Genomic DNA, 19,789 nt, shown 5'->3' with positions numbered 1-19,789 from the left:
CGCCCACTGGGCCTGACTAACTTCGCACTGTCTAAGCAAGTACACAAAACACACAAAGATTGTATACATACCCTCCGTTTCCGCGAAGACCTTGTGCGGCACGACCCGTCTGAAGGCGCTGCTGGTGGTGCAGCTGAGCTCCAGTCCGGCCAGGAACCTAGCGGAGGCGAACATGGACTGTCCGGCGGCGACCAGGTGCGGCAGTGGTGGCGGTGGGTAGAATGGAGGTCTCGGAAACGTTTGAGCGTTCATCGACGATCCCGGTCCGATCGAGCAGGGCTCTGTCGCAGACGCCGTTGACGGAACAGCCAGCGAGAAAGTGGGTGGCGCCGTTGGTACCGTCGTTGCCATCGAGCCCAAGAGAGCGTGCTGAGCCCTGGATGGCGCCCGTGCGGGAGTGGACGATGCCCGAAGGGACCGCGACGTTGTGCTCGATGTCTCGGTGGTGGTTTTGGGCCGGTTCTTGTTCTTGCGCGGGCCTCGTTCTTCTTGTACGGCTGTCGCGGAGGCAGGGGACAAGACACGGCAGATTGCAGTAACGGCCTCCGGATGTGCTCTACAATAATCATTACTATTTTAGGTGACGGGTCAAGCAAGATTTTCCGCATACGTTTGGGCAGTTCTACTTTTGATAACGCTTCACTGCACGCAAAGCCAAAGCTCTGCGGGAGGCAACAAGCGGGTGCTGGGGCGAAGCGTCTACTTGTATAAGAGGTGTTCATATTAATGCAAGATAATTGATGACTTTGACTATACTTTTACTATGACTAGACTATACTATAACTACAGTGTTACTACACTATCACTAATTTATTTTGAAGACTATTACTATAATTAATCTCACAATTGTCTCCAGCGAAAACAAAGGCACAGGCACGTGAGCGTAGCTGAACAAAAAGTAATCGTGTTGTGCATATGTTTAGAGAGCCGAAAGCTAGTCAGCTCCAATGGGCGTCTATGGTCTCATCTGTAGATGAGAAATTTAGAGAAACTTTCCAAAGCCTTGCGCTCGTGCCAAGGGTCTTTGTCAGCTCTGCAGATGTTTGTAAGGTGGCGTATTCACTTTTTCTCGCGTGAGTTGAGACGTGGTGGCGCCGGTATGCAAATAGCCCCCAACCACTTGGGGTTTTGAGCTAGAAGGCGGGTTTCGCAGTATTTGCGAGTCCGAATATACAAGCTATCTTCTCTAAATGGCCACATCACTGTGAGACTTAATTCACCCCTATCACAAAATAATGAGGAGTAAAAGGATTAGGGAAAAATACGTGAACCGAAAGCGTGCCGGGGCTATTCAACAGGTGGCGCCAAGGAGTTTGTTGTCAAACAAAAAAGGGCGCACAGTAATAGTTTGTCGACAATAAAAAGCTTTGGTCGGTCGTTTCGATGACTCCGATAGCGAGACCCGATACTCTGCTGCTGCGTTTGCGCAGGCATCCGGTAATAGAGGGTTTTAGTAGATCGTTTTCAAAGGCCCGCTACCGCTACGAGTGCGTGCTTCAGAGCATGCATCGAAGTGGGAGCGCGAGCTCCCGCTACGATTAGCGTGGCCTGAAAACAATAGAGAGTTTTAGTAGATCGTTCCGATACCTCCGATAGCCCCGATAACGATACTATGCATGCGCAAGGGAGGCGGTGGCGAAGTATCGGGATATCGTTATTGGAGTCATGGGAACGATCTACTAAAACTCTCTATTAGAGAGTTTTAGTAGATCGTTCCGATACCTCCGATAGCCCCGATAACGATACTATGCATGCGCAAGGGAGGCGGTGGCGGAGTATCGGGATATCGTTATCGGAGTCATGGGAACGATCTACTAAAACTCTCTACTTTCTTCTAAAACTCTCTGTTGTTATTAGAGAGTTTTAGTAGATCGTTCCCATGACTCCGATAACGATATTCCGATACTCAGCCACCGCCTCCCTTGCGCATACATAGTATCGTTATCGGGGCTATCGGAGGTATCGGAACGATCTACTAAAACTCTCTATTGGGTATCGTTATCGAAAGTATCGGTGGTATCGGAACGATCTACTAAAATTCTCTAGGTTTTAGCGACCTAAGAGTTTACATGGAACGAGAATAATGGCGATCGCAAGGCTAATAGCGTGCCCGGGGCGCTCCGTTGCTAGAGGGTGCTTGTGTCATCGCCTTTCATTGTGTCCTAAGGTTTTGCAGTTCCTATTCCTAATGAAGCAGTCATCATCAGGACAGCTTGACCACTGTCAGGGTTTATTGTGAGTCAATGCACGTGCAGTTGCAAGAATTGCAAGCATGCCAGTTTTACCTTTACGCGCTTCGTTTGCTAGAGCAGATTGGAGTCGCTACATTGTCTAGGGTACATCGACAATGTTTTGCATGCTGTAATATACTTATGCGAAGTTCTTGATCACGATTAATAACGACGCATTGTTCGTACGTTCCTATTATTTTATTTTTAAACAAATAAGTACCGTTTATTATGGGCTATACCGGGATTCGTAAGCTGTGACACGCGTATGGTGACTGGTCAATCACTCGGCGTGACTCGATTCACGTTTTCGTATGTCCCGCCGGCATGTTACAGCTAACAGAGGGCAGCATAGTACAACGTTAAGGGTATCGCATGTTACAATAAATAAATATACAAAAAAAAATGGTGACAGCAAACATTTTGCATCACCCTCTTTTTGTGTTATCCGTATAAGACTTCTTTCGTCGAGCACAAAACGATTTTTTTTAAGAAAAATAAAATAAAATAAGGTTCAAGCATAAAACATCGGGTATGATTGTGTCTTGCTAAATTATAGACGCTCCAAAAGAATACATTTTCCCAACTTGTTGGTCCTCCAGTATCGCAGTTAATCAGATCGTCGTCCTTTCATCATTTTAAACGTAAAAAAAAAAGTTAAAAAAGCCTTATTCCGCGAAGATCACGAAACATGACTGTTCTCTACGAAACAAACGCAGTTTTAAGCGCGAATTCGTATCGCAGTTAAACAAAATTGTTCTTTTTTTTTTTTTTTGTCGTTCCATTACAAAAGGTATAGTTTCCGAATCTCGGATAAAATAAAATATATCGATTAAAACGATGCCCGTCACCAAAATGTGCACGGCGCAGCCGGATTCATACGGGACCCCGGCCGACATTCGAAGGCCTCCGCAAACGGCAGGAACCTCGATAAAGCGACGTTCACGCGAAGCTTGGCCGGCATGGCCAACTTGTAGCGAAGCTGCTTCTTGGCGTGCGACAGCCCTCGGCTGGGCTCGCACATCGTCGAAGCCCAGTTGACGAAAAACAACCGCCGAGAGGTGAGGTTCCGAGGTTGCCCCGGGATCTCTGCCGAAAGTTCGCTCCTCTCGACCAGTCGCTGGTAGATGTTATACAGCGGCCGCAGCACGGCAGCGTCCATTACGTTCTCCTTCATCGAGAGGGACGAGGAAAGGCCGTCTCTGATGAGTCGCATGGCGCCGAAGGCAAAGCTGTTCTGGATGCACTTGGCTCGCTCTAGGTACTTGCGTTCGCTCGCGGGTGACCACCAGCGTCGGAGAATTCCACCGGCGTCGATATTGCTGCCGTCGATGTCGATGGCTGCGAACATGCCTCTAAGTACAGGGTCCAACAAGAAAGGCACGGAGGTTGGATCGAGGCGTCTCGATATGCGGCTCACGAAGTACACTGTCGCCGGCGACACCTCAACGGCGTTGTGGTCCGGATCGTAAGAGAATCCCGGTCTAAAGGAGTCCACGACCGGCGATAGAGGTTCGCGGAAGTACGTCAGGTCGCTGGTGGACCAGTACTGGGCGCGAAAAAAGCGGAGGAGGTCGTAGTAGGTACCGAGCAGTTTAGAGTCTTCGCCGGAGACGGGGAGTTGGAATGGCTCGTAACGGACTCCAAGCTCGTCCTTGTCAGGGAGCAGTGACACGCGCACACGCTCCACTTTGAGTACTGCTTCGTCCGCCTCCTTCTGTGACATCCAAGGAGCCGTGGCGACGACCTGCTTCATCTCGAAGTGCGCCTGGTCTTCGAGACGGTTCATATCGTTAGCGAGATCCTTGCGTTCAACGGCCGTTGACCGGTTGAGAACCGTGGTCCAGACAATAGACGTGATGCCGAAGGGATACAGTCTGTCGAGAAGGAACAGGCAAGCTTGGAGTTGATCGGAGACTCCTTCTACTGGTTGATAATCATGATTGAGCGGGACCATAAAAGCTGCCTTGCTTTCGGGAAGCAACGGCGACAGGTGTACGAGAAGCTTGTACCCGATATAGTTGACCAGAGTCCTCGAGGAGGTGTGTTCAAGAATGTTGGGAAGCCGGTCGAAGTAGAAGGCGTCAAGCAATACCAGTTTGGAACTGGAATGCCGACCGGCATTGCCCTGCAGAAAGAACCTGAAGTAGGTCTGCCAGTTCCAGTTGGCCAGTGGCGTCAACGTGGCTATCTGACGTGTCACGTGAACGACCGGCACGCTGCGAGACGAGTGATCAGCCGCCTCGCTCATCTTCTGCTCTAACAAGACTAATTCGAGCGCAAGGTTTTGGGTCGTCGAGTTGCCAGGTCTGTAGAGGGACATAACTTGGAATACAAACTCGGTGTACCCCTTGACGCTCTTGTCCGGGAAAGTGTTCTGGTGCCGGCGCAAAAGGATCGGCGGCGAGTCAACGTGCATGACAATCTCGAGGTCGGTAAGTCGTTCTCGCGCGGACGTGCTCACGAGGGTGGCTATTCCGAGGAGTTTGTCGGCAACTTTGGCGACGTCGTGAACCTCGGCGCTCGGAAGTGTCTCCTCGTAGGGCCACTCTGGCATCCCAAGGTCCATGAAGATCTTGCGAAAAGCGGCCATAGGGCCGTCTCGACGAACGCCACCAACGCAACTGCGCGCGAGCAGGGCGGCCTGGCTCGCGAAAGAACCGGTAACGTTGAGAGGTTGAGCCCGGAGGAACTGCCACAAGTCGAGCATCACCGAGGCACGCGCCCTGTACGCGTAAGGCTGCTTGTAGTGGACTTTCCTTTCTCTGAACCACTCGGCAGAGCAGACGTGAGAGTAGAAATCGTGACACGGGTCCACTGACCGATCTAACTTCTTGAACAAGTAATCCCCCTGCCAGAGGCAAGCGTCAGTTGCGCAGTCGCCGCTTATTGGTGACGTCACGAGGCTGTCGAATGTCGCGTCTCGAACTACAAAGTCGTCCACCGTCCAGCTGCGCCATTGTCTTGCAGATTCTTCCTCTGGAAAGTCGTCAGAGACGACGTGGAGGAAGTTGAAGGCCGCGCCGAGAAGAAGCATGAGCACGACGGTGACCGTGAGGGCGACGGGTACGCACGGATTGAGAGAGCACATCTCACAGTCCTCGTCTTCGTAGATGTCCTGTCGGTGCTTTCGAATCCTGAGCTTCTCTGGCTTTTCCGAGGGAATGGTGACGTCCGATACCAGTTCTGTTTCTCCTGTCGATGTCTTCAAAGTGTGCTCGTTTTCAAGATTCAGCAGCAGCTGCCCTATGGAAGGCGACCGACGACCTTCGGAGGGCTTATGGGAGGTTTCTGCTGTCGGTTGCGGTGAGAACGATTGAGTTTGTGGTGGAGATGGTAAGGTTGAAGGCAAGGAATGATTCGGCGACTTATTGACCGGTGGAGCTCGTAGCTCCCTATCGTGTTCTGCGCTGCGGCGGCCGAGTGACTGTTTAGGTCCGGTTTCTGAAGACGCCCTGCTACCGCGGCGAGGAGATGTGCTGCGACGGCGAGATGAGCTTCGATGGCGAGACGAGCTCCGACGGCCTCTTTTGTCGTCATTATGGCGGTAAAGGCTATCGCTGCTGGTGCTGTTTCCATAAGGCTTATCATTTGACCTCTTATAACTGGGTTTGTGGTGACGACAGCGATGCTCAAGATCAGGTAGATCATGATCCGTCTTCTCGTATTTAGGCTGTACGTAGAACGGTTGTCCGTAGACAGGTTGCTCATAGACAGGTTGGCTATAGCCCGGTTGACCATAACCAGTTTGGCCACAGTCATATTGCACATAACCGGATTGCGCGAAACCAGGAAGATGTTGCACATAACCGGGTTGCGCCTGACAATATTGCCCATGTTGTTGGTAGCCAGGAAATTCACGGGAAGGTGGAGTAAAACCGGGCTGGGCGATGTTCAGCAGATGGGTGCTTGGTTGACTGACGCCCGCTTGGCCGATGCCTGGCTGATGGAAGCCCATCTGACCTGCGTAAAATCGAGGCTGGCTGCCGAGAGAAGGCTCGGCGAACGAGGCGGCATCGGAACTTGGAAGAAAGCGGGACGAAGAAGTATGGCTCATGAAGGTTGGTTGGAGCCGTTTTAAGGGGTGAAAACTTGCGAAACGGGTGCCGGTAGAACTGGAGACTAAACACGGAACAGAATGACGGCAGAAATCGACTGCACGTGGCGCGAGTTCTGGGGCAGAGCGCGCAAACGACGCCTTGATTTCTTCTTTTTCTTTTGTGTTGGTTGCGTTCAGTGAGTGAGTGAGATAATGTTTTATTTGTCAGAAGAAAAGAAGAGGAGAGAAGGAAGGGGAGAAGACATGCCCACAACCCTTGACCTTTGTCATTGTTCACGGGAGGGGAAGGGGTTAAGGATATGAGCTAAACGCATTGAATAAGCCCGGCCGACTTGATGTCGTCGACCAACGAGTTGGCATTCCTGTGTTCGGGCGACCCCTCTGGAAAAATCCCTCAAATAATTCGGTCTGACTTGCGGTGGCAGCGATTCAATGACGTTCTTGCGTACGTTTTGGCTTTTCAGGCAGTCCCAAAAGACGTGCTCAATGTTCGCGAAGACGTGGCAGTTCTCGCAAAGACCGTCCTGTCCATCTCCATCCGTTTCATTTTTCTTCTTGCTGACAGAGAGAGACCAAACGAGAGATGACTTTATTTTGGGTAGAATGAAGGCCCTAGAGGTGCTCTTCCACTGAGCAGACCAGAGCCAGCTGATCGACGTGAGCCACCGAGAAGACGCTCTTTCGGGCCTGTGTTGGTTGCGTTCAGAGCGACCAAAACTAAGGGCACATTAGAGAATTTCAGTAGATCGTGTGGTTCCGGTGTTCCGGTCGTTGCTTGGACGGTAACCGACCCAAATCTGTGAACCAGCATTACATTTCAAAGATCTTCGACGAGTCGTTAGCCAAACAACGCCTCTAAACGGCAAGGCAAATCCGCCTTAAGTTTTTTACGACACCTCATTCTCCTTCGCTGAGTTCCGTAAAACGAAAATAAGCAGCGCCTATCTTATTTTCGTTACCTAAACATAGAATTTGGACGCCAAATTTTCTAAAACAGTAAATATGTACGCTACTGTGTAAGTGGGCCTTAAATGGATAATGAAACGATGGATTCGAATCGTACGAACTGCACATTCTTTGGCGGGACGAAAGTAAACTAGCAAACGGAGTCAGAAAGATCGTTCTTGCCGTAAATTTTCGGAAATAAGAGCGTACAGTTTTATTATTATTATTATTTTTTTTTTTTGCGGAAAACCTTGGGATGTTTTCAAACAATGATGGGTGCGTCACGTTCGAGCGCGTCTCGGCCACTGCATTACCAGTCGTCTTGCTCTCGGTAACAATCAATCCTTCGTCAAATATCAGAGTATATTCCTTTTGAAATTTCAGCCTGGGCACTGTGGTCACTATCTTCATCTGAGGAATGACATATGTGCCGTAGTAATGGCGGCATTCTAGTGACCGATGGAGAGAGACGTTGACACGATGCTGCAGCAAAACGGAAAGCATCTAGCTGGCAAACACTGAACTGGCCGGAACAGGTCCATTCGCGACTTCTATTCTTCTCTTGTGGCCTCCGTAATTACATGTTGTCGGTGATTTTCGCGATGAAAGAATTGTCCCGATAACTCTGTCGTAACTGTAGTATCAGCTCCTTAACCAGATGCTCTAGGCGCAACCTACGAAACCGCATGAACCAGACACTCCGCATTTATCGAAGTCCATCAGCACCGTGGAAGAGAAGTAGGCAGTCATTTCATCGCCTCCCCGAAGAAAGTGAAGCCTCTGGAAGTTCGCTCACGGCAACGCACCTCGGAAAGTTCGAAACGCGGAGGACAAAAATCGGAGAAAACCATTCTGAGTCCAGTGGTCGCTTGCTGGTGCCCAGCGTTGTAAATTGATCTGGCACATGGCGCCTGTTTTCGACTGCCATATTTGCCCGATAGTGGCGTCCCCTCTAGGTCGCTGGAGTCGCAAATACTCGGGGTTATCAACAAGTTGTGCCTCCTAGGCTGCAATTTTTTATTTAGTGATGAAATTGAAAGGCGTTACATCGAAAGTTTGAATCTCTTCTTTCCTAGGAGCACATAACTTCTCTATATTCGCTCTTTCACGCGTGAGTTAAAACATTATGGCGCCAGTGTGCAAATAGCTCCCAACCACTTCCGGTTCGCAATATTTGCGAAATCAAATATACACTCTATATTCTGGAAAGGGCCACTTATAGCACTGTCAAATTTAATTCACGTTTATGATAAAAGAGTGTTGAGTAATAAATTAGGAAATATACGTGACCGGGAGTGGTGCCGGGGCAACGTTAGTAGAACCACTCAGTTGGAAAACACCCATAGAGCCTGCTCGGAAAAAGTGGCACCGATTCGTACTCGCGCACCGAGCTAGTGGCGATCGTAATGCCGCCATTTCTCCCGCAGCGGCCACTCGAGTAACTGCACGTGACTTTTATTTTGGCTTTAATCGGCCATTTTGGTGCCGAAACAAATACGGTGGAAGGGGTTTCAGGAGTGCCGCCCCCGTCTCCCAAGCGGACGCGCCGCGAATTACTACCCACGCTAGGATGCGCCTAGGTCGGGACGCGCTACCTGAAATCACCGCTGATGTATGGTTGTATAAAAACAATATTAATTGTGCCGCAAAACCTTGTAAACTAAAGATTTCAGAAAACATCACGCGCCCCTCATTTTGTACTAAAACTCTAATAAAAGTTATTACAAAAGGAGTGTTTTTCCGTTGGTTTTTACGCAAAAGCATGCTTTCTAAAAGCTCAAGGTGACCACAGTATAAACAAATGATCAAGGGTGGCGCTGTTGTCGCATTTAGCTCGGTCTCGGTGGACGCCAGCGACCCAGGTTTCGACGGCGAGTTTTGGGTTGTGTGTGTGTGTGTTTATACAGCCTAGAACTTAGTCTGCCTCAAGGGGCGACGAGTCTCCCAGCTGTAGATGAGAAATTTAGCCAGTGCAGTAACAACCGCTAGCCTGGGGTCTTTAACGTGCACCACGCAGTAGTGATACACGACCGCACGCCGGTACGATGCTCATCCAGATCGAAACGGTGAGGGGTGGGGATTGAGCCCAGGATCCTGGGTTCTGCAGTGCGAGCTTTCGCTCCACGTGCTCCGAGCTGGTGTGCGCTAGCCCACTCGGCCACCGATCCCCCTCACGGTGAGCTTTCCCACTGAGTGTTTTAGTAATGTTGGTGCCGGGGCTACCCAAAAAATGGTGCCACTGCACCATCTACGGTGCCGTTGCACCGCTCCCCGCATGCCGTCTTAAAGGGGCCATGAAACGAATTTTGGGTTGGGATGAATGATTTTAAATTGGGACTTTACTAATAGCATATCGTTTAGTTGGCCAAAAGAAAGAGGCTAGAAAGTCAAAAGCCAGCTTTTCGGTACGAACATTTGAAAATATAGCGGACTATTTTGTACCTTCTTGCCTTCGAAAGCTCTCCGCCTTTTCACTATGATACATCCGCGGTTCCAAAAGCGCGTCACCGGCGCCAAACTGACGTCAGCAGAGCCCAGCTCACGCATTGGACACGAGAACTGCGTCACTCAGACGTATGCGCTCGTCAACAATCAATCCGTCGACGAATATTTGGATTCGCGTTCGTGGCCAATGAGTGCCCTGACGGAACTTTTTGTCACTGGGGAACGACAAGTTCTATGGTGTGCATAAAAAGCACGGTGGAAGCTAGGAGTCATCGCACCGGTGCCGAAGGAATGTCACGACCACGTGATTTCACAATTCGCATTTGAGTTGAGGATTAAAGCTAAGGAGCAAGAAGTAGGAAAATCGTTGCCGCGCTGGAGGAGCTGCAGTCCCAAGCTGGGCGAGTTGGCAAACGTTGAACGGGATGAAAAATCGCACGCAGAGAGACAAGGACAAAAGAGGAAGGAACACAGAGCACAGACAGGCGCGTACTCACGACTCTGGTATATTAGGTGAAGACAGGAAAGATGAAGCAAGATTCAACCATGTTTTGCTTCCTCCATCTTAAAGCCCGGACTTCGCGCCATCAGACTTTTGGCTGTTTTTCAAGACAAAACAAAATCTGAAGAGTGCACGGTTTGCGTTCGACGCCGAGGAAACCGCTACCGTGCGCCGTTGGTGTCATCAACAGCAGACCTCAATCATCTACGACGGCATGAAGAGAGTGGTGTACCGGTAGCGGATGGTGCTCTGCCGCCTGTAGGGACTATATTGAAAAGCTATGTGCTTCTGGGAAAGAGGAGATTCTAACTTTCATTCGAATGTAACATGTTTCAATTTCATCGCTAGATAAAATAGACACAGCCTAGGAGGCAAAGCGTATTGATCCCCCCTCGTACATTCGAGGAGTTAGTACAATGCGGCGCAAGAATCGAACACAAGTGCTTCGTAAACAGTCATTTCTACCTCAGATTTAGTCAATTTGTGTGCAGCACACAACGCACTGAAACGAGAACAGATTCCTGTGCGGGGTTATGTGAACGAATGACTCATAATGCAATTAAATGCAAAGGTGCAAGCGAGCTGGACAATAATTACGAAAATAATCAACGGAGAAAGGGAATGAGGAGGACAAAGGACAAATCTCCAAATGCAACTAGGTGACTGGCGCGCGACCTAAAAATTCCGCCTGGTCCTGGTATCGAACCAGGAACCTTTCAACAAACTACGTTCGTGGTTTATTGAGATACCATTTACCAAACGTTTGAGATATAATTTCATAGTATTTAAAAAAAAAAAAAAAACCTTGGTTTGCCCTAAGCGTGCCTATGTACAGCACGTAAATATCACCTATCAAACCGTAGTTTTCAAAACTCGTTAAAAAGACGTATACCTCTTCAATGATACCCGACCCCGGCCCGACCCTGGCAATAGTATGAGAGCGGCCGCTGAAATCGCATCAAACTAAAAAAAAAGAAGGGAGGAAAATAAAAGAGAAATGTATTTAGAACTAAAACGACGGAGAGCGGTCGTCAATCGAAGACACGTGGCGCGGCGGGCGGTCGCTTGTCAGCCAATCAAACGCCGGCGCGTGCCGCGCTTTGTGGACCTATCGGGGAGCGTCCTTCCCCCGAGAGGGGAACATCGTCCAGTATATCGAGCGTCGCGGAGCTGAACACGAAGCGACTCTCACACCCGGGGAACAGTCGTGCCTAGTTAATACGAACCACGTTAATATGAATAGCAGGCTATACAGGCCGGGTGTTTCTTTTTAGGCGTAACAGATTCGGTTTGTGCAGGTGAGTTATACGGCCAGGGGGACATAGTATAGGGGGCTAATCGTAGCGATAAGTCGGCTAATTGAGTAAAATGTGCTCATTGACTTTTTAGTCAGTGCAAATAGACCTATTGTGCCAATTCGAAACTTGCCGAGCGTCATCAAAAACCACTAAATCAGTCATTTTTGGAAAGACTTTGAGCGCGTGGGGAGCGTAGTAGAGCGCTAAAGTTACCACTCGTGGAGATGGAGCAAGGCTACCGGTGCGATAACGCGCCCGCGCGATTTTTCCGTCTCTTATCATATCCCCAGCTTTGTACCTGCTCCACGCCTGGTAACTTTAGCGCACTACTACGCTTCCCGCGCGCTCAAAGTCTTTCTAAAATTATTGATTTAATGGTTTTAGATGACGCTCTGCAAGTTTCTCACTGGAACAAAAAAGTCTATTCTCACAAATTAAGAAGTGAATGAACAAATTTGAGTTAATAATTCGACTTATCTGACGATTAACCCCCGCGTATTCTATCTCCCCCCTTGGCCGTATAACTCACCTTCACAAACCGCATTACTGTAGCTTTCACGGCTTTTTATTTTTTTATTTTTTTAACATAATCGGTTCGCCCTAAATGTAGGGCGAACACCCTACATTTAAACATGATTTTTGGCGACGAAATAGGTAAATACGGGGGCCGACAGAGAAGTAACGCCACCGCACTTGCACCTACCGTTGGGAAGTCGTAGTCTTTAGCGAGTGAAGGGACGTCTCGTATACGTGTTGTTATTGCGTATGACGAAGACGCGCTTAGGAGAGTACGGCAGAGTTAAACGCGTTTACATTTTGCGTTAACCCTTTTCTTTAAACACTGATAACTGTAATCTGTAAAAAATGTCTGTCGCGCGCTTTTTTTTTTTTCTTGTATGATGGTTTTGTTAAATTGGTCTTACGCGTGATTTTCGGGCATTTTCTTTTTTTAGACTTAAAAAAAAAAAAAAGAAACGAGACGACTCAAAAAGATGTATTCTCTCCATGCGATGAGGTGAAGAAACTCGCGGCCGCAACGCTGAAAGTGGCATCGCAAATCGTTATTTTACGATTCTTTTTAATTGTTTTTGAAACACCAATATCTTAGATGCGAAGGAACGCTACTTATAAAATAACATAAAATAATCACAGCCTGCATATTCACCCTGTTGGGAATAAAAAACGACAACAATCGGTTTCCTTACTTTTCGATCGGTCCTCGTACATGCATTTTTGTCTATAGTTATTATGAACAACTCACATTATGGACGCTTTTTCTTAAAAAAAGGGAGGGGGGGGGGGTTGAATCGAAGATGTCTATTTTAACGAAACACATCTGTATATTTTTGTCTATTTCTTCTTTATTTCACGTAAAAACAATGTAGGCGCGTTGGGGTACTCGCTCGGACCAAGTAAAAACTCACAAAAAGAATGTCGGAATTAAAAGGCGTCTAACGTTTGTCAGGTGAATGGGATTCCATTGTGCGCTTGTGCTAATGGAAGAGGCATTTGAAAGAGCTGCCTCCCTTCTCTCCTCGAACGGCGTGGAGTTTTCGAGGGTGCGCTTTCAACGCAGTGACGGGCGCAAAGTGGGCCCAGTGTTGGACGCTTTTGTCTCGAGTGAAGTTTCCCGATTCAACGCGAGGCCGATCGAGTGTCGGTGGAGAGTTGAGAGAAATTCCGCCGATAGCTGCAGGCATTAAACAATTCGCTGGAAAAAAGAAAAATAACTAAAAAAAAAGTAGAGAAAAACCGAACTTTAGCAGCTCTTTCAAACGCCATAGATTGCACTTCTCTTGGGTTTAGTCAAGTTGATGAGCTTAACTGCTAAAATCTCTATTACTGGTTTAAGTTTCTTGACGTTTGTGTATAACTGTACTTTTTTTATTATAATTAAAAAAAAGTACAGTAAACTGCGAAATGGCATTACGGTGAATGCGACAACAGCGTTAAAAAGAATTTCACCAGCGTGAACAAATCGTTGTGCTTAACTAGTAGCAGACACAAGTTGGCTTCTCAATCGTGCCGATTTCTGCACAGATGTGCGTTGTAAGCTCCAGTGTGGTTGGGTGCAATAATTAGTGCGTAAGGCTCTTAACGATATCCGGATTTTAAAGCGGGCTGGCTTTATGCTGATATATAAACGGCTATGCGAGAGATTAGACCCGAACTTACCCGTAATAGACGGTAATCAAATAATAGCGTGCAATCCTTACCGTTTCTGTTCATGCTCACTCCGAAGCACTTTTGGAGCCTGCAGTAGGGACACCAATTACGGCGGGCCTTGTCGATAACGCAGTTTCCGTTTCCAGCTTGAGGTAAAGGAGGAACACGACATGAGTCTTACACATTCGCTTAAAGCTTTTGCTGTGAAATTTGCAGAGGCTGTTGCTGTAGCAGATGAGCGCTTCATATCAGGTGTCGGAATCGCGTAATCATTTAATGAGGAAGCCGATATAGGGTCTCTAATTATATGTTTCATTTGAAGAAGAATGCGGAAAAGTAGCTTTTCTGAAGCTGGGGTCACACTGCTAAAGTTCGATGCACATCATAGTAGAAAAACCCAGAGACAAGGAGCTGAAAAGGACAAGAACAACACCGTCTCAGACGGTGTTGTTCTTGTCCTTTTCAGCTCCTTGTCCCTGGGTTTTTCTACTATGATTCGTCACCAGCTCGCCTGCGTCTTCACTCTAATTTCTCCGATACACATATTTGCGTTTGAGTGCGTTCGACTGCTGCGTCGAGAAACGAAAGCGGGTGACAGTCACATCTGTGCTTCGTATGAAGCGTGGAATCCAATTCAAGGGGTAGCTTGGCACGCGACATACGAAGCAGGGATATGCCCCGGTTTCTCGCAGCCGCAATGCAGTCAAACGCACTAAAACACTTTCAAAGTCAACTGTGTGTAGGGGCCTTTATACATCATACAAAAGACAGTCGGCATACGGATTCGAATGCAAGTCACCGCGACACATGTGCTTCGAATGCCGCATGACAATGAGTTCAAGGAGAAAACTTGGCATGCGGCATTGGAACCACATATACTGTGGCGACTCGTGTTTGCAGACTGTCTTTTGTATGATTTAAGCGTGAACATGTTTGATAGGACTTCGTCTGGTTGAGTCAAAAATCTCAGAAATACGCGCCTTCACCAACCAAGTTTTAAACAGTTAAGGCTGACCCACATAGGGCGTATTCTCAACGAATTTACGCGCGTTTCAGTGGGCGTAATCATGGCATTGGGGGGGGGGGGGTGCGCTTTTTCATAGAAGGGAAGAGGAGAAGTCTCGCCACACCCAAAACGGCGCTTTTCGTCGATGTCTTCTCGGCGTTTGGTGCAGTGTGGCCCAACTCGCGCTTTTCATGAAACGGTGCAAAATGGAAATCGGCTGCTACATTATCGCCCTCCGCAAGGGGACAGAAATAGTTGAATGTTAATCAGCAACGAAAGCTTAATATGCTAGCGCTTGTCTCAAAAATGTATCTTGCAATCGCCGATGCTGCTAACAAGTCCTCAAAACCCTTCCTTTTATAATTGTTTTCGTATTGCCCGCTACATAGGTGAACTTCTCTCTCAATCGATTATCGCTCGTTTGAAAGAAATATCGATAAACCGACAAAGTCGACAAGCGAGCGCCCATATCGGTGGCTGAGTAAGCCAGCCAGCCGGCCGCAAAGCTAGGCAAGCCAATCCTCGAGCAACTTCCGGTTGTCAACTCTCGAGCTGATTGGCTGGCACCGAGCCGTAAGCTTCCGGAAACGTCAAGCTGAGATACGCCGAGATTTGTCTCGGTCGGATCGCCGAGATTACGTCCGCTAAAACGCTCGTAAATACGTCCAAAATACGCCCTATGTAGTTCGGCCTTTAGGAGCTCGACATTTAGAAACCGATTCGTTTCTATTCAAACAGGGGCGACTATTTGCACGTAGAGAGCAGCGGCTTCTTTTCCATCTACGGACGGGGTCGTCTGCTTCACTCACTTTTTCCTCTTCAAGTGCCCTAGTCCATTGACACGCGTCGATGGTTAAGTGGATGTCGACCTATTCATATTTCCTGGTATAGTGTGGATATGCCAGGATTTTATTAGAAGTCGTTGGCTCATTAGTCTGTTTAGCGCTCATTAGTCTGGTGTTGTCAAAATTGATACGGTAGTCGTTGTCGTCACACTGCTCCACGACAGTACTCCGCTCCCGGTCTAATTTTCGCACATCATTCTTGTGTCGCAGAAGTTTTCCATGGAAGTTTTTTTTTCGTCTCGCCGATGTAAGGGGCGGAGCATTCAGAACACGGAATTCGGTATACAACCCCTTGCGCTTTTTCTTTAGGAGGGCGGTCTTTGGACACTATGAGTTTAGAAACCCTGTTAAAGGGCTAAATAAAGTTAGGCAAAATATATTATCTAACTTAAACTTCCATAAAACAAAGCCAGCTACGCCACAAAATGTTTTGAGATAACACACTATTTACACCTCGAAAACCAACTTCCATTCGTCTTAAATTAAAAAAAAAAAACGGATAATTTCAAAGGTGGATGAAATCAGTCAAACGAGTTATTATTGCGATTTGGTCTAGCTAATAACTGCCTATAATGAAGGGAAATTGAAACGGTTCTAAATCTAAAAAAAAAAAAAAACCTTAAATCATCTTCATTTGGTCTTCAGGATCACAAATATCGGAATTATTTTTCAATTTGATGCACGGAGGCTACACAAAATCTTTCTTAAAGTACCGTTGAAGCCCCTCCTTTCCAAAGTGTGACGTCTTACACAGAGTTTTTCGAATCTCTGCTCTCGCGCATCTTCACCACCTATCAAAGCTATGTACGCGCACTCTTGCTATTTTCCAAAAAAAGATCGGAAGAAGACGTCACGACACTCGCTTGGCGGCCGAAATATCTGTTTATGACGTAACATCTGGTCGGAGGGTTTTCATGTTTTCTCGCGTTTAGTTACATCCGGGAAAAATGAACGCGATATTCAAATTCACGGGATAAGAATACTCATGAATACACCTCTAACTCGCTTTTTCAAAAACCTCTTTAGCTCCCCTTTAAGAGAATTTAGCAGTACCACGCGGAAGACACGTGATGCCACTGATTGTGTACAGTTATTACCAATAATTTGTAGTAATTTTCACAAAAATAAAGTTGGCTTTAGCTTCATAAAAGCAAAGAAAAATGACATGTCCGTAACCATAAAAAATAAATAAATAACTGTCACATCAGGCCCTTTTCAAAAGTTCATCGAGCAACATTGGCGGTCGCCATTGCTTGGACACGAAGCGCGTGATTGGACCCGAGTCGTCGCCGAGCGCTGACGTCAGCACTCGTGTCCAATACATGCTCTCAGTATGTGATCAAGCAATGGCGGAAGGGTGTTGGCGCGAATGTTTCAAAAGGGTTTATTACTGAGAAAAGAAGAGTCTGCAGAAGGAGCTGGACTCATTTTTTTATAGTGTCTTATGCGAGCAACGTTCATTCAGTAATACTGAGCTGGTACACCGTAAGGATGAAAGCTGTAAGCCGAGAAAAGTATACATGTGACCAACTGCAAGACAGACAAAAAAACCTAGTGCTTACCGATGCAGGTGTACACAATGCCGCGCCGAATGCTTCGCTTGAAGAAGCAGCTACAACCGTCGCAGCAATACACACCGTAGTGCTTGCCGTACGAGCGGTCCCCGCACACCTTGCAGGGAACAGGAACAGGAAGAGTGCGTCCTGAAACGGTGGAAACGGATCCCTGAGCCGCAACCTTCGTGCTTTCTAATCCTCATTTGTCTGGTCCGCGCGTTAGCCTCCATGCTGCGCGAGATGTTACTTCCAATTTCAAAGGCACGCCTTCCCCTTTCCGTTTCTGCAGGTGTCTGCCGATAGGTGGCGTTGCCTCGCTTGAAGTTGTCACATTAGACCCTCTTGAGTAGCTGGTAAGGGCAACAGAAATGCAGCTGTAATGAGAAATAAAGCGCTGTGGAACTATACCAAGTATGAGGTGGTGAGGGAGATCTGGAAGGGGGAGTTATGGCTCCGAGCCTGACTTTCGTAAGCGCAGTTTTGTGCGCAAAACTGGACGTCCAGACGAGGCTAGAAATAAAGCAACGTGAGGTACGTAGATTGTCTTTGGGAGCACGTGGTAAAACACCGGACCAAGGTGTACAGGGCGATATGGGATGGCCCTCATTCGAGGGCAGGGAAGCTATAGCAATAAGATAGAATTTGAGGATGGGCTAAGAGAAATAGAGGCGGAACGATGGGCACGAAGAGTTCTTAGCTATTTACACATGAGAAGCGTCGATACAAAATAAAGAAAGTAGACTAGAAAGCTTAGATATAAATATATGGTCAATCGCAGGAAAAAAAAAGGTTATAAGAGAGTTAAAGAAACTAGGAGGTTAAATATAGAAAGCAGGCATGTAGACTAAATCGGCCTTGGAAATTTACTGATCGCTTATCGCTTAAAAAGTACATTACTAAGGAGCTTATTTTCGACACTTTTAGGGGAGCTCCTTGTTGTTCGAGGCGAGGGTGGTAGTTTTGCGGACTAAGACATATAGAGCTAGATATCAGGAAGTAGATACGGTGTGTGGAGATCGTAGAGAGGAGAAGGAAACGGCTGAGCGCTTGATACTTTACTGTAAAGCGCCGTTCACACTCTTGCAACCGAGAATTACCGAGAGACACAAGTCCGGTTTTTAAGCTTCTTACGACGGCGTAGGACCTGCTCCGCAGCAGCGCATCCGGTCCTCCGCCATCGCAAAAGGTTTAAAAAGCGGTCTGGTCTCTCTCGGTCGTACTGGGTTGTAAGTGTGTGAACGGCGCTTAAGGGGCTTCACCGTGTAGTAGCTGAGGAGGCGGCTAATTGAACAAACTCACTTGGATTTGGGGACAGGGAGAAAAAAAACAGACATGGGGAAGGTGGAGGTAACCAAGAAGAGATTATCTGAGTGGTTGCATAGGTCGAGGGAAGGAGGAATATCTTCTCATTCCCCTTCGGGTGACCCGTAGGGCGGTAGGTGTGTGCACCCGGTTGCATAAAGGCGCTTCCGTCGTACGGATTGTATATAACTTTCAAAAATAAAGCTCCAGGTATCTAACTATATGTTAAATGAATGTCAAATAAAGAAAAAAAAAGAAAAAAATCTTGCTAGGTGGTCCAACCCGCCGCCCGATTCAAATGGTTCAGCCTCATCCTTCCATCTATCCATTTATCCATCCTTAATTCCAACCATCCATTGGGAAAGCGGAGATCACCAAGCACAGGTTATCAGACTGGTGTCATTAGTCCAGAGAAAAATAAAATTTTGTTATTCTTTCCCTTTCAGTCCGCAGGGCGGAAAGTGCGTGTCTCAGGTTGCGAAGAGGTATCCCCATCGTATACCGGGCTGTAAATTTCGGTAGTGGAGATTGGTAAATGAATGCACGTGCATAGTAGAGATAACACGTTTTTTTACAAGCTCTATTAATTATGTATTAAAAAAGTATATAGTTTCTTTTATTTAAGCTGGGGCAAGTTGGCGCAAGCCGCCACCCGATTAAAAGAGTTAAGCTTTATTTCTATATCTATCCACCGGTAAAGTTAGTATAAGTTGAGAGAATAATTATTTTCTTTATTTTCCTGTCGATCCGTTAGGTAAAAGTGAATGTAGATGATTACAGAAAGGCACTTACATTACAGAAATCATAATTTTTAGTAAAAGATTTAACCTTAATGTGTTTTTTTTTAATATTATGTAGAGGTTAGTTGTTAAACTTATAATAACTAGCTAAGTGACGCAAGCGATCGCCAGGCTAAAATAATTTAGCCGTAGGTATCAACCCCTCCGTACAATTGGCGCGTCATTTTGCAGGCTCCAGATTGAAAAGCATGCTCCCTCACGAATACATACATACATATAGATAAGAAATATAAAGATGCATTTAATGGTTGTATCTTTATGCGTGTCAGATGACGGCATGAAGGTTCTTTTTGTGTGTTTTCCCGCAAGGAAACTTACTTACGCAACATATACGCGTTTAATGGAAAGTAGTATTTAGTATCCACACAAAAAGCAGCAAAAGACAAGATAATCATAATAAAAAATAACTGGTGTTTTACCAACGTTGGAGCAAGCCTAAAACTTTGTTTCAAGTGCACGGAGAACGCAAAAGAAGATCATAAGAGGGAAATGATTGCTCGTTCAGTCTCGCTGCAGGGTGTGGTATACAATACGTACGATGGGCTTCAGACGCCATTGTATTTCGAATGTCCGAAACGCTAATAGCTGGTTTTGGTGTGCGTGACCACATCCCTGGCTGCGCCGCCCTTTCTGATC

At 47.2% G+C, this 19,789-nt stretch overlaps 1 protein-coding gene across 1 annotated transcript in view; it reads right to left on the bottom strand.

Moving 5' to 3' along the window:
* Positions 1-19,789, bottom strand: part of LOC8033933 (nuclear receptor subfamily 2 group E member 1) — a 29,218-nt gene that overhangs the window by 6,837 nt on the left and 2,592 nt on the right. The window contains exons 2-4 of the mRNA XM_040221072.1: positions 17,058-17,198; positions 13,695-13,790; positions 72-497 (exon numbers count right to left, since the gene is read on the bottom strand). Coding sequence (XP_040077006.1) covers positions 72-497; positions 13,695-13,790; positions 17,058-17,198 — 663 coding nt within the window. The remainder of the gene's footprint in view (positions 1-71; positions 498-13,694; positions 13,791-17,057; positions 17,199-19,789) is intronic.

This window comes from Ixodes scapularis, unplaced genomic scaffold, assembly GCF_016920785.2.
Source record: "Ixodes scapularis isolate PalLabHiFi unplaced genomic scaffold, ASM1692078v2 PGA_scaffold5__190_contigs__length_132052651, whole genome shotgun sequence".
NCBI classification, from domain to species: Eukaryota; Metazoa; Arthropoda; class Arachnida; order Ixodida; family Ixodidae; genus Ixodes; species Ixodes scapularis.
The sequence above is the reverse complement of the archived record's forward strand: the minus strand, read 5'-3'. Positions and strand labels throughout refer to the sequence as shown.